The sequence below is a fragment of the Platalea leucorodia genome (genome assembly GCF_965183815.1).
Source record: "Platalea leucorodia genome assembly, chromosome: 7".
Lineage (NCBI taxonomy): Eukaryota > Metazoa > Chordata > Aves > Pelecaniformes > Threskiornithidae > Platalea > Platalea leucorodia.
The window spans coordinates 6,300,511-6,313,733 of NC_138829.1; the positions used below are offsets into that span (position 1 = coordinate 6,300,511).

Below are 13,223 nucleotides of genomic sequence, written 5' to 3' on the forward strand. Positions count from 1 at the left end.
AAAATAAAGTATCAGAGGCTTCGTGACAGCTGTGGGTCTTAAGCAGAGTCCCCAAGTGGATGTTTCCAGATAACGTATCACCCTGCCTCCGAAGGGTTGTGTTACAATAAGCAAGGAAAGCAATTCCTTTCATTTTACAAAGAGGGAATTGCAATGTTCCTCTTAATTTCTGCAATTTCCTGCACTCATTTTAGTGTGACTGGTCAGAAATGAACCTAGGAAAGTAACAAGTGTTAATTGGCCTCATTTAATCTAAACTGAATTTAATGATCAGCAGGGGTGGAAGAGGGAAAGACAAATGGATGCATTGGGATGTAGGGGCTCGCTCCCAGTGGGAACGAAATTAATGGTGAGACGGGGGTCAGAAACGCTTGCCCCTTGCCTAGGTGGTTGGGATTCACTGCCCGTCACGCCAACCACTACCTTCTCAGGGCTCCTTTTATCTTACCAGCAGCAGCCACCTGCTCTTTCTTGTCCTGTAAGCTCCATGGGGCAGAGACCATCTCTTTATTCCCTCTACATGAAATGCGAAGGGAACACAGCATTTCCACCACCTAATAATATAATCATAAGAGATGAGCCAGGATAATCATAAAAGATGAGCCATTTCATAACCGCCTCTGTACCAGACAGAATTACACCTCTCATAACATCCTAGCAACAGAGCTCCTCCATCATCGTCTCTTCGCCTTCCCTGCAGATAACTCACTGCCTCCCTCCTTGCAGTTTCTGTGTTCGTGTTTAGGATGGGGAATCTGGGATTATTTGTTTTTGGAGAATTTCAGCTGATTACCCCAGTGAAGGAATAGCAACTTTACAAAGCAGTGTAAGAGCAAGTCCTTCAGCCGTTGCCACAAGCCAGGAGAGGAATGGAAGACAGTTTTGGACTTGGAGATTTTTTTTCACGTGAGAGTCCTATTACTTAGGGTTTTGAGATGTTTGGTTTGCTGAGATAGAGGCCTCCAAAGATTGTCCAGTCAGAGCTAATCTGGGGACTGGGGCCTCCCTCTTATCTCAGACTAGTTTTTCACTGGGATGATCGACTGCAGTGTAACTGAGAGGGGAGAAACAGTCTTAAGTCTCTTGTCCTTTCTGTGCTTAAAATATGTTTTACTTAGGACAATACCTAGCAAAGGCAGCCTTTTCTCCATCTTCTCACCTTATTGTCCCGTTCTCGTTCTGCCTTTCATCTATATTCCACCACCTATGGCCAGACTTTTTGTCTTGCTGCATATGGACACTTTATTTCATTGTTTTCTGAACAGCATCTTCCTGAGTAAATTAAAGGGACTGTATTTTATGCTCATTCTCTTTGGTCTTTCTGCTGCCTTCAAACCCTGCCTTTCCGGGCTCTCCCTCCCCTTGTCTCCATGACCTACGCTCTGCTGAGCTTCATCCTAGTTCTTGAATACTCTTTTGTGGACTCACTCTTGGTGTCTTAGGTCACATCTTGTTTTCTTTCTGTTATTCACATAATTTGACATTTCTTGCTGGCTGCTCACTTGCACATCTCCTTCTCCCATGCTGTCCAGCCTCCTAATTCCCACTGCTTCTCTGGCACCTTATTATTCCTTCATCTACGGGGTGAAACCTGGGCTCCTTTTTCTTCAGATTCCCCTTCCCTTCCTCTCTGCTGATCCTAGCTGCACAGCGAGGCTTGTTCAGTCGAAGCTGCGTTCTCCTCTCCACGTGATGTAGGCAGTTGACTGTTTTGGCAGTTCTTGTGTTTCTTTTCCTTCCTGGAACCGATGCGCTGCGAAGGATGAACACAGAAATGTCAGCAGGGAGTACAGGAGACCAGCGGCATCTTATGCTCTTCGGAGTGGAAGAGGTGATGTGGGAGGGAGGAATCAGACCGAAATCTACCAAATGATAAGTGGCAAAATAAATAAATCTGAACATTAAGACAGATTTTATTTAGCGCTGTAATTTATTTTTGAAGCAATGTCTACATTGCACAGTGCACAACAGCACAGAAATAGTTGAAATAGCTTTGCATAAATATTGCACGAAGCTTTGTGTACGATTGCATACAAGGCACAGAGCTACATGCAAAATCTGGCTAAAAAGAGTGAAGGAAAATGTGGGAGCTCTCTGCTTCCATATCTGGACAGCTTCTGGTACCCGCTTGGGAAAGTAACTCTGCATTGCAAGACAGCTTTCAGCATAAACATGCTCAGAGGGTACTGCATGCCAAGCTCCAGGCAGGAGAGAAAGCCATGGAGCAGGTTTTTAGGTCAGCAGTGGTGGCCTGTAGGTTGTGGGGCAGAGGCTGAACCTACTTCTGGGCCATTTATGGGCCCAGATAGATAAAATTAATAGAGAGACAGTGGTCCAGTATGGGACTTGGGTTTTATTTCCAGTTTTGCTTAGCAACCTCAGTCAATCCTTTGCCCTTGGGACATCCCTTGTCCTTTCAGTGTTTGTCAGTTCTCTCTGTAGCTGCAACTTCATAGCCTCTTGAATCTGGCAGGAGTGATACTGCTCCCCAAAGAAGGAGCCCTGCCTTCTCTGGCTGCTTATGCCTGCGCCGCCTTGCTTCCCCCCTTCTGCTGGCACACGCACCTACGTCTGCGTTAGCAGCTAGGACAGCACAACAGGCGTGGATTTGCCGAGCAGTATGGCCGTACTGAGCACCCGCCACCCACCCTGGATCTATTTCAAGGGTGTTTCTTTGGGCTCGTCGTGTTCTCATCCGAATGCCCATTCATGAACATCCATTAGTGGCTGGGGTGCTTCAGGTGTGCTCTCTTCTTCTGCTTTTGTTTTCCCCAGTTGAATGGCAGCACGGTAAACCGGAATGATCTAGAGAGTTGGTTCAAAAAGGCACTCGTAATCCAAACTAAAATATTAACATAGATGCACTGCACTGACCTGGCTGTGTGGTGAACCAGCTCGGGGACGAGATCAAAAGCAAAAAGAAATGGAGCGAGCTTTAGCTTCGACCATCCTCTGGGCTGATGCGTGTGGCCTCACCTACGTTTGGGCCAGCATTTGGGGGGGACCGAGGGCTGGCTATGAGCTGCAGGAGGAGGACGGATCTCCTTTTTAGAAAACACTTTACATTGGTTTAAAAAGACTGTGAAGTAATGATCTGTATCAGCTGCAGGCTCTCGGAACGACCAACACCTACAACGGGTAAAGTAGGTGTACGGCGCACCACTGCAATATGTTGTCTGCTGCAAGCAGCATGGGTGTGGGGAGATGAATTTCATCTGAGACCTTTCAGTACCACACTCAGAATCTTCTGAGGAACAGAGGGAGAGCAGGAAAGAGCGTTTCATTATGCTCATAATGTCCGTGAGAGCCGCTGTATGGCGGGCTCACATCTTTCCAAACAAACCCCATATTGTGAAGGGCTCCCTCAATGCTTTCTTCTTCCTCTTCCATTCCCTCCCCCGCCCCGAACATGTCTGGAACTCAGTTTTTGCTCTATTTCAATCCTAAAATTTTTCTTTTTTCTTTTCTTTGGCATCTGCACCCCCCCCCCCTCCTTCCACCGCGTGCCCATTGAAAACCTAATTGCAGATCCCTTGCTGCAATTAGTCTACGTGCTGTGATGAAGTTCACTTCATTATGGCTTTTTGTGGCTAGTCGACTCGAACGGGCTTTGAAGCAACACCTCGCTGGCGCTTTGATCCTCGTGCCTGCGCCGCAGTCAGCACCCCGCTGCAAGACCTGCCGTGTTCTCTGCTTCCCACCTTTCCCTACCCACTCCCGACACCCTCACGCCTTCACGCCAGGATGCTTCGTCCCCAGTTTCGGACGCGTCAGGCTGTAGAAGCAACACGGCACCGCAACGTGCTGCCGACGGCCCGTGACTACGCCGTGCTTGGTTCCAGAGGTCATCGCTGGAGTTTTTGGAGAGGTGGGTGGTTAGCAGCCCCGCGTACCCCACCTTCCCACGGCCCGCCGGGCCCGGCGCTGGGGGACCACGGAGGCTCGGGGCGGGAGGAGGAGGAGGGCGACGGCGGTCGTGCAGGGAGGGAGGGAAGGAGGGAAGGAGGGAAGGAGGGAGGGAGGGGCGGCGGTGGGCGGGCGCGGGGCGGCGGCAGCCGGGGAGGGAGCCGGGCGCCCCGCGGCCCATTCGCGACCGGCGGCGGCGGCGGCGGCGGCAGCGCGGGGCCCGGCGGAGCTTGGCCCCCCGCGGGCAGGGCCCTGTCAGCGGCGGCCGCCCCCCTCCCCGGCCATGAAGGCGAGCCCCGCCGCAGCCGCCGCCGCGGCGGCGGGGCCGGGACAAGCCGGGGGGCCGCGGGAGCCCGATGCGCGCTGGCGGGAGAAGGGTGAAGCGGAGGCGGAGCGGCAGCGCACCCGGGAGAGGCTGGAGGCCACGCTGGCCGGGCTGGGCGAGCTGGAGTACCTGCGGCAGCGGCAGGAGCTGCTGGTGAAGAGCCTCCTGCTGCGGCGGGCGGCGGGCGCGGCGCAGGGCGGCCGCGGGGAAGCGGCGGGCGAGGGGCAGCCGCCGCCGCGCAGCCTGGAGGAGAAGTTCCTGGAGGAGAACATCCTCCTCCTGCGGAGGCAGCTGGTGAGCGGCGGGCGGCCGGGCGGCGGGGGGCTGCGCGCCCGTCGCCGTCCCCGCGGGGCGGTGGGACCCACGGGGGGCTGCCCCGCGGCGGGGCGAGGACGGGGCCGGGGGCGGCCGCGCTGCCCCGCGGGGTGCCCACGCCGCTGTCACGCCGGCACCGCGTCCCGGCGCGGCCGGGCGCGCAGGTGAGGGCGGCGGCGAGCGGCGTCCGCCGCGGGGACCGGCGGCCCCGGCGTTGGGCGAAGCGGTGGCAACTGGGTGGCGAGCGGATTTGACCGGCGTTTTGCTGCGGGCTGCGCGGTTCCCCTTGGGTCTCCCGAGCCAGGCCGGCGGTCCGACTTCCATTCAAGGCAACGGCAGCGCCTCTCTTGCCTTGAATGGAAGTTGGGAGCGAGCTCCTGGGTCGCAGCCCCGAGAGGAGGTAACGAGGGCAGGATCGGGCCCCTTAAAATAAGGGATGCTTTTGTTGAAGGACGCGCTTTGTAGCCGGTGTGGGAAGAGATGGAGGGCGGCATGAAGCGGCAGATCATTTTTCAATGAAAATAGCGTACAGCTGTGCCTGGCGGTCTTTGTGCACGGCTCAGCATTTGCTTTCACCCAGGGAGAAGTTGCATTGCGTGATTTATTTGCCTGATTTCTTCTTTTCCCCACCCCCTTTTTATTTCTCGTTAGCCTTTTGCAGTTAATTTAGGATCATTTCCTTCTTTAAAAGATAAAAATAAACGATTTTGCTGCTGAGAAGGGGCTGGCTGCCGAAGAGCTGTAGTGAAGGACCAGGGAATCATTACTCACCGAAAAAAAAATGCACCCAAAAAACCCGGGGATTTGTGGTAGCACTTTAATTTGTGCACTTGACATTGCGGATTGGAACCAGATGCGGTGCTGGCTGGGGGAGGGGGGACACTGGTGGCAATAGGTGGCGCAGGGAGTCACCGCTTGAACCCATCACCTCTGCCAGCCTGGCTTCCAGCCAGCTCCCGGCTCCCGGCAGAAATGTGGGAGAAGACTTGGGATCGCCCCTTTGGCTCCCCAAGGATGGTGTTACACGCCAGCGCATCTTCAAACAGCCTCGCTAATACTATTAGCGTTTGCTTCCCCTTTGCCCGAGGACTGGGCCACCCCAGGGGAAAGGTTGTCCTGGATTTAATGGGTTTAGCCAGTCCAGTTATGAGCATCAAAACTCTTTGCGATGAGCATATCAGAGCACCGCTGGGCGCCGATCAAATGATGCGCTTGAAAAAAAAAGAGATAAATCTTCCTTCTGCCTCCCCCACTTTCCCCAAAGCCAGAACAATTAAAGGGTATGAAGCTGAACAGATGATGGATAAGCAACGTTATAACACACACAGGGAAACTGATTGCGTTGACCGTGGGTTAATGAGTGCCTTACAAAATCATTTCTTATTGCTTAGTTTATGCCATCAAATTACTTTCATAAATAGCCTCAAAATTCATCTCACAGCAATTTTATACAATTATAATGGGAGCAGAGGAAGAATTACTCTTCCTTCCTGCTGCACTGCAAAACTAATAAAAGGGCCGTGATCCCAGCCCTGGGAATCTTGCTGTCTATATGGTAGACTATAAGCTCATCATGTGCAGCAGAACAAGGCGGTTCCCACACTACAGGCGCTTGTTGGCAGAGCTGTTTCGTCCCATTGTATGGACAGATGTGATCTTTGACTAACATCACTGTGGTGGTGAACATCCCCTGTTACACTGGCAAAGCTGTCCTTTCACCGAAGTAGCCCGTTTCATGTGCGCAGGTCTGGTTTGACCATATCGTACAATACAGCTTTGTTGTCACAGCTGTGGTCCTGCAAAGGAGTGCTTTGCCAACAGAGTGTGTTGGTCTTCCTAAATTGTGGAGCGTGCTCCTTGTGTAGAACTGGCTGGAAGAGGCTGGAATGAAGTGCCTGCATAATTCTTCAGTTAAGTATTTATCCAGAGCGTCTATCTATAATTTCAGGGCTTTGTTCTGTTGTCGTTTGTTTTTGTTTTTTTTTTTTTTTAATAAAAGAATATCGACAAGGTATATTTCCACGATGCTCAGATGGAGAAGGCTGATTGTCTTTGGAGCCCCTCATGTCTGCCCCACTCAAACAGCTGATGTTGTTTGTCTTCTTATTTTCCAGAACTGCTTGAGGAGGAGGGACGCCGGCCTACTAAATCAGTTACAAGAGCTAGATAAGCAAATAAGTGATCTCCGCCTGGACGTGGAAAAAACGACAGATGAACACCTTGAGACAGACAGTCGTCCAAGTTCAGGTAAGGCCAATATTCAGCAAAACGGAGCCTCCCTTGGTACCTGGAATTAAACTGGCTGTAGTTTTCAGTACTACAACAGTAAATGTCTACAGCATGTTCACACTCTGATAATGAATGCCTACTAGCAAAGTTCACCTGCCACTGGAAAGGTTGCTGTTTGTAGACAATATATTCAGAGCAGCATTTCAAGCTTAATTACATTTTTTTTTAAATTTTAAAATTTTTTACAAATTACTATTTTTAGTGTTTGGGGCATTTTTTTTTTCCAAGGCCACCCACAAATTAGTTCAAAAAGTTCTAATTCTCCTGCATATTAGGAAGGAGGCTGCAGGAAAAATGGTGAAAGGAAGCACCACCAGCAGGAGGAAGATGTCAAAATTGATCTTACAGCCAGAAGGGACCATTGAATCAAACAGTCTGATCCCTCATGTATTGAGTTTCATCCCATTCTAACTGTGTTGAAGCCAGTAAGTGGTATTTAACTGTGGGGAACCTTTCCTAGAGGCATCTAGACTTGTTCTGAAGAGACTAAAAAGTGGAGAATCCACCAGCTTGCAATTGTTAAAACTGTTACTGATTTCTAATCTGAATTTGACTTGTTCCAGCGCTGATATTTTTATATGCTTTTCTCCCATGGAGTAAGGTCTTTTCTAGTACCTAGCTTTTTCTCCTCTTGCAGGTGCTATACAGTATAATTCCTGACTTTTTTTGAGGAGCTAAACAGGTCAAATTCATTAAGTCATTTGTTTTAAGGCATTTTTCCGAGCTCTTAAATAGCTTTATGGCTCCTTTCCAATTTTTTAGCTTTGTTTTAAGCATGCGGGATTCGAGGACTAGGCACACTGTTCCAATGTCTGTCTTACCAGTGCTGTATAGACTGCTGAAGTAATTTCCCTACTGCTATTCGTTAGCCTCTTTGTACACCCAACAATCTCATTAGCTTTTTTTGCCATATCATTAAGCTTGATTGAGCCACTTTTCCATGTTCACCAAGTCCTTTTCAGGATTATTGTTTTTCAGGATGCATCCCCATTCTGTAGACATACCCTGGGTTCCTTATTCCTAAATGTACAGTTTAAGTTTTGATTATGGTATGTCATATTTTGCTTTAGTAGTCTCAATTTACCAGGAAATTAAATTTTCTCTGTCTGCACATTATTTACCGTTTTCCTTCTTTCGTGTCATCCATGAGTATTATATTTATCTCTAGAACTTTGAGGGGAATAATGGATAGCATTGGACCCAGTACTTGGTAAAAATTTTGTAGTCAAGTAATAGCTGGAGAGTCTGTCTTGGAAGTATAATACACTAATAAATGAGCGGGCTGTCAAACACAGCCTGGATCCTTCTTGCTAAAATCTGAAAACCTTTGTAAAGGCTAAAACCCCAACCCCTGAAAAGTTAAAAAAAAAAATCAAAATTTCATATGCTAAGTAAAGTTCTGCTTTTTTACTTTTAAGTGCTTTGCTTTTAAAGAGTCCTTCATAGCAATAAGGATATTACTAAATTGTGTGCTGTTTTTTGGGTGACTGAATGAAATCCCATAACTAATTGCAATAGAGCAAGCCAACATAAACATGAGCTTGACTGCCTTTCTAGGGACACAAATGGTAACTTTGTGTAGACATAACTAATATAAATCCAAACTCTTATTTTTGTAGGGTTTTATGAGCTGAGTGATGGAGCTTCTGGATCGCTCTCCAATTCATCTAACTCTGTCTTCAGTGAGTGTTTATCCAGTTGCCATTCTAGCACTTGCTTTTGCAGCCCTTTGGAGGCAACACTGAATATCTCAGATGGACGCCCTAAATCTGCAGGTATAGTAAAAGCAGGTCGAATACATCATACTCCAGGAGGTGGCTTTGGCTTTGGAAATACTGCCTCAGGAGTATCTGGGTTGGATTAACCCTTCTTCCTTTCATTTGATGTATTGTGCTCTGAAAAGATTCCAGTGCCTATCACGTACATGGGTCACGAGGTAGGACCGTTGGCCTTCCACCAGTCCAGCCTCACATGTGAATATGACACTCTAAACACATGGAAAGAACATGTGGAAATACGACAGCTGCTCTACCCAGTAGAGGGCAGTGGTACCTATACACATAAACACATTACTCAGCTCATTTCTCACGGTTTCCTTTAGAAAAGCATTTTAACTAAATAGCAATAATGAAAGATACCTCAACAGCCATGTCCTCAGTAAAGTGACAGAGCAAGGAGCCAGCTACAGGTTTTAGGAGGTCAGGGTGCACGTCAGTCTGTCTGTAGCGGTCGTTTTGTCAGTTCTGATGGTCCTCAACCCCTAGGTGACCGTGCTGAGGTGTGTCCTGCATTTATACAGTACAGACAAATAGACATCATGAACAGGGAGCTGTTGACTTTCCTTGAACACTAGGCTGAAGATGCAAGCCTTAATGTCTGGGATGGTTAAACAGGAGGGTGGCCTCTGTCTGTGGTCCAGAAAGGACACTTCAGCAGGACTTCTGTGATCAAGCGTTATTGGTTGCAGCCATACTCATTCAAAAGCCTTAGTTCATTCTGGGTTGTGGAGGATGCTCCTAACATAGTATTTCCAATTTCCATTCTGCTCTTTACAGTTAACTTACAGTGATTTTTTTGTGAATCGAAGACAAAATAATTCAAGTTCTTCTAACTCTAAAGTGGGAAAATACAGCCTGGCATACATTCATTCTGAGATGCTGAGAAGCCCTCTAAGTTATCCTTTGAACAGCTTGAGGTAATTGAATGCTCCCTGATATAAGGTATATGTGATCTTCATCAGCCACACATAAAAAGAAAAACATACACAAGGATTTCCAGCAGATTGCATTGCTGTGTTTTTCTGTATACATCACAAAATCCTAAAACTCTCATTATTCATACCATCTCACTTTCAGAGATGAAATTTCACAAACTGGCACGTTTCAAAGAAGTGGTTTTGTCAACATTTCCTGACTGTGACGTAGAATTTAGGAAATGTGGGAAAACTGTGAGGTGATCTGGAGGAAGTTCATGCTCCTGACTTCCCTGTTCACACAGGAACATCATCTCTATCAGCTGTTTTCATCAGTGTCTGCGAGACCTCTTTTGAAATAAGCCTTAGATAAGTGATGAGCACTGAGCATTCAAATTTGAGTACCCTGGCTGAAGTTTCTAGCCCAAGGGTAGAAAACAGGACTGACAGTGATCTAGAAGGATCATTTAGATTGTACCCCTACCCAAGAAGACAAGGGCAACATAAGCTTAAGAAAATAATAATCATCTTAGGTGTTTGGATTGAAGCCCTGCTCCTAAGGTTGCTTACCTCCCAAGTGAGTTCCTCAGCCATTAAATCTGACTCATGCATTCTGAAACGCACTGGATTTCTCTTACAGAACTCTTTGCAGAGCCAAGGCTAGGATGTCAGCTGGATTGACCTGCACTCCTTGTACTTGTGTGGAAAGATGAGCCTGTTTCCCATTCTTTAACCCTTTACTGCTCAAAAGGAGTATCTGTTACAATTATTGGCATTATTATAATTATAAAATAATTATGATGATAATAATAGTAGTAATGCTAATAACAACAACAAAATTAAATCTGGATTTTTTTTTTGACCCAAGATACGCTTGAAAAAATCTGGAAGTGAAATTTGTCAATAAGCTAAAAGAATTCATTGGACTCTTGTCTATATTTCTTACGTTTCCCTTTGGATTTAGCAAAGTAAAATATAAAATTCATATGTGCTGAGGCCCGCAGTGAGTTTCAGAGGTGCCTGTGTAGCATATAAACAGAAAAGACCCTTACAGACTTCTGGGTGGCTTGGAAGTATAATAGGAAGCTCTTAGCAACCTAGGCACAGGTTTGAAACCAAAGCAAACGTTCTCATTAGGGCTGTGATTTTTATTTTTTTAACCATGTAGTCATATTAGGGCAAATCCTACATAGATGCAGTTACAAAGAGAACCCACAGAAGAATAGTGCTGCTTTTATATCACTTAAACGGCATCCCTGATTGCAAGGTTTCTACTGTTTGAACAGCGCTGCTGTTGTTTAAACATTGCATCGTGTGTGTAGATGGGACCGGAGTCCTTGATGGCACATGAAAAACATAGCAGAACTGTCCCTGGCAGGCTCTCTAAACTCTTCTAAAATGCCTTTCAGATCTCATAGGCTGGATGGACTATAATAAGGAAGGCCAGCATGAGGACCAGACCGCAGGCTCTGTCTGTCGCTCTTTGTCCACACCGCACTCAAATTCCCTCGATGTCGTTGCAGATGTACATCCAAAGTACCAGTGCGATCTGGTGTCTAAAAACGGGAATGATGTCTACCGGTACCCCAGCCCACTCCATGCGGTAGCTGTGCAGAGTCCCATGTTTCTTCTCCCCGTGACTGAAAACCCCCAGCGAGAAGAGGAGAGGCTTGGTTGTGATATTAGCGATGTTTGCGCTGGATCTGAAACGGACTCGGGAAAATCCGCCAACGCCTTTCTCCCGCAAGGATCCTGGCCGGCGCCATGCCCTTCCACCAGCAAGAGGATAGATGGTTACATCTTAAGCCTGGTTCAGAAAAAGACTCACGCGGTAAGGACTAACAAACCGAGGACGAGTCTCAATGCCGATCCCTCCAAAGGGATCTTGAGGCATGGAAGCATGTGTGTCAGGCAGCCTGCAGGGGTGGTGGCTCATGGTAACGTCGTGAACCTGAAGAGCTCCAAGCAAGCATGCTTGCCTTCTGGTGGGACCACCGCTCTAGACCATGCAGCACCCTCCCCATTAAAGCAGAGGCCGAGGGAGCCGGCTGGAGAGCAGCTGGAGAGTAGGAAGGCACCTTTGCCAGCGGCTTTCCCGCCCGGTGCGGCAAGCGAACTTCAGAGCAAGCACCTACCACGGGGCGTCAAACCGGCGCCTCCGGAGCTCAACCGCAACGCAGTGACCACGGCAGGGGATGTCCCCAAGGAGAATGGCCAGCTCTTTGCCGTGTCTCCCAAAGAGAGCCCGGGGAAGACGGTGGTGCTGCAGCCAGAGAACAGGGTCAGCCAGCCTCCCAAAAAAATCCTGCTGAAGAGCGGCTTGCAGGCAGCTCGCTCCTCGTCGCCTGCTGTTGAGGAGAGGCCCGCGCTGGATTTCAAAAGCGAGGGCTCTTCCTCCCAGAGCCTGGATGATGGGTTGCTGGTGAACGCCCAGTACATACCGGCCCAGCAGCAAAGCGTGAAGCTTCACAAAGGCACCCGAAATGTCAAGATTTTGAAAAGCTCTGCACTGAAACACAGGCCCCACCTTGCCAACGGGCTGGAAAATGGTTCGCAGACCTTGCGGGAGAAAACCAAGCCAGTCGGCAAGAAGTGCCGCTTTCCTGATGAGTTGGATACAAATAAGAAACTGAAAAAACCTTCCTCGCGGGGGAAGAGAGGCAGCGGCTTGCAGCCGGAGTCGGGTCTCCAGAGTCGGCAGGCTGGCCTGCACAAATCCACCATCCGATCCCACGGGCATGGCCGAGAGGTTGTGGTGGCCAAGCCTAAACACAAGCGGGCCGACTACCGCCGGTGGAAGTCGTCGGCAGAGATTTCCTACGAGGAGGCCCTACGGAGGGCAAGGAGGAACCGGCGGGAAGGTGTGGGGGTCTACTCGCAAGTCCCCCTGCCTTACGTCAGCCCGTATGCCTACGTGGCCAGCGACTCGGAGTACTCGGCAGAGTGCGAGTCCTTGTTCCACTCCACCGTGGTGGACACGAGCGAGGATGAGCAGAGTAATTACACGACGAACTGCTTTGGAGACAGCGAGTCGAGCCTCAGCGAGGTGGAGTTCGTAGGGGAGAGCACAACCACCAGCGACTCTGATGAGAGCGGGGGCCTTATTTGGTCTCAGTTTGTCCAGACGCTCCCCATCCAAACAGTCACGGCGCCGGAGCTGCATGAAAATGCGGCGAAGGCCTTTGTCAAAATCAAAGCCTCCCATAACCTCAAGAAGAAAATCCTCCGCTTTCGGTCGGGCTCCCTGAAGCTCATGACAACCGTCTAGTGAGGTGACTTGGTGGAATGTATCTGCTTCTGCTCTCGGAAGCAAGGTGCTTTTGTGTACATATTTCCACAGATTTTTTTTTTTTATACAAATATTTAAAACTTAAGGTAAATTATGTCACTTGTCTTCAGAACTTGGGTGGATACTAGTGCCTTTTACGTGGAAATAAAAGACCATTATACTCGTTTAAAAAGAAAACCATAACACTGCCATTTCAGTGGTGAACAGCCTCCAGTGCGTGGTATCAGAAGGATTTGAAAAAAGGCTAATGTTTCTGGGAATGGATCTTCCTTGTCTAGATTTTCCAGTTCTGGGTCTTATACAGGATATCGACAGCTTAAGGTCATAAGTTTTTAGGGAATAAGGGGGAGGGAGTGCGGGTGGTCTTCATGTTTTTGTTTGTCCCTTTCTGCTGCTCCTGTTGCCAC

At 48.7% G+C, this 13,223-nt stretch overlaps 1 protein-coding gene across 1 annotated transcript; it reads left to right on the top strand.

Moving 5' to 3' along the window:
• Nucleotides 1-4,189: 4,189 nt before the first annotated feature.
• On the top strand, nt 4,190-12,795 carry DACT1 (dishevelled binding antagonist of beta catenin 1; the record flags this gene model as incomplete). The annotated part of the gene is made up of 4 exons (XM_082316859.1): nt 4,190-4,525; nt 6,661-6,793; nt 8,455-8,610; nt 10,937-12,795. The coding sequence occupies 4 exons, from the start codon at nt 4,190-4,192 to the stop codon at nt 12,793-12,795; spliced, it is 2,484 nt and encodes an 827-aa protein (XP_082172985.1).
• Between the last annotated feature and the right edge of the window lie 428 nt (nt 12,796-13,223).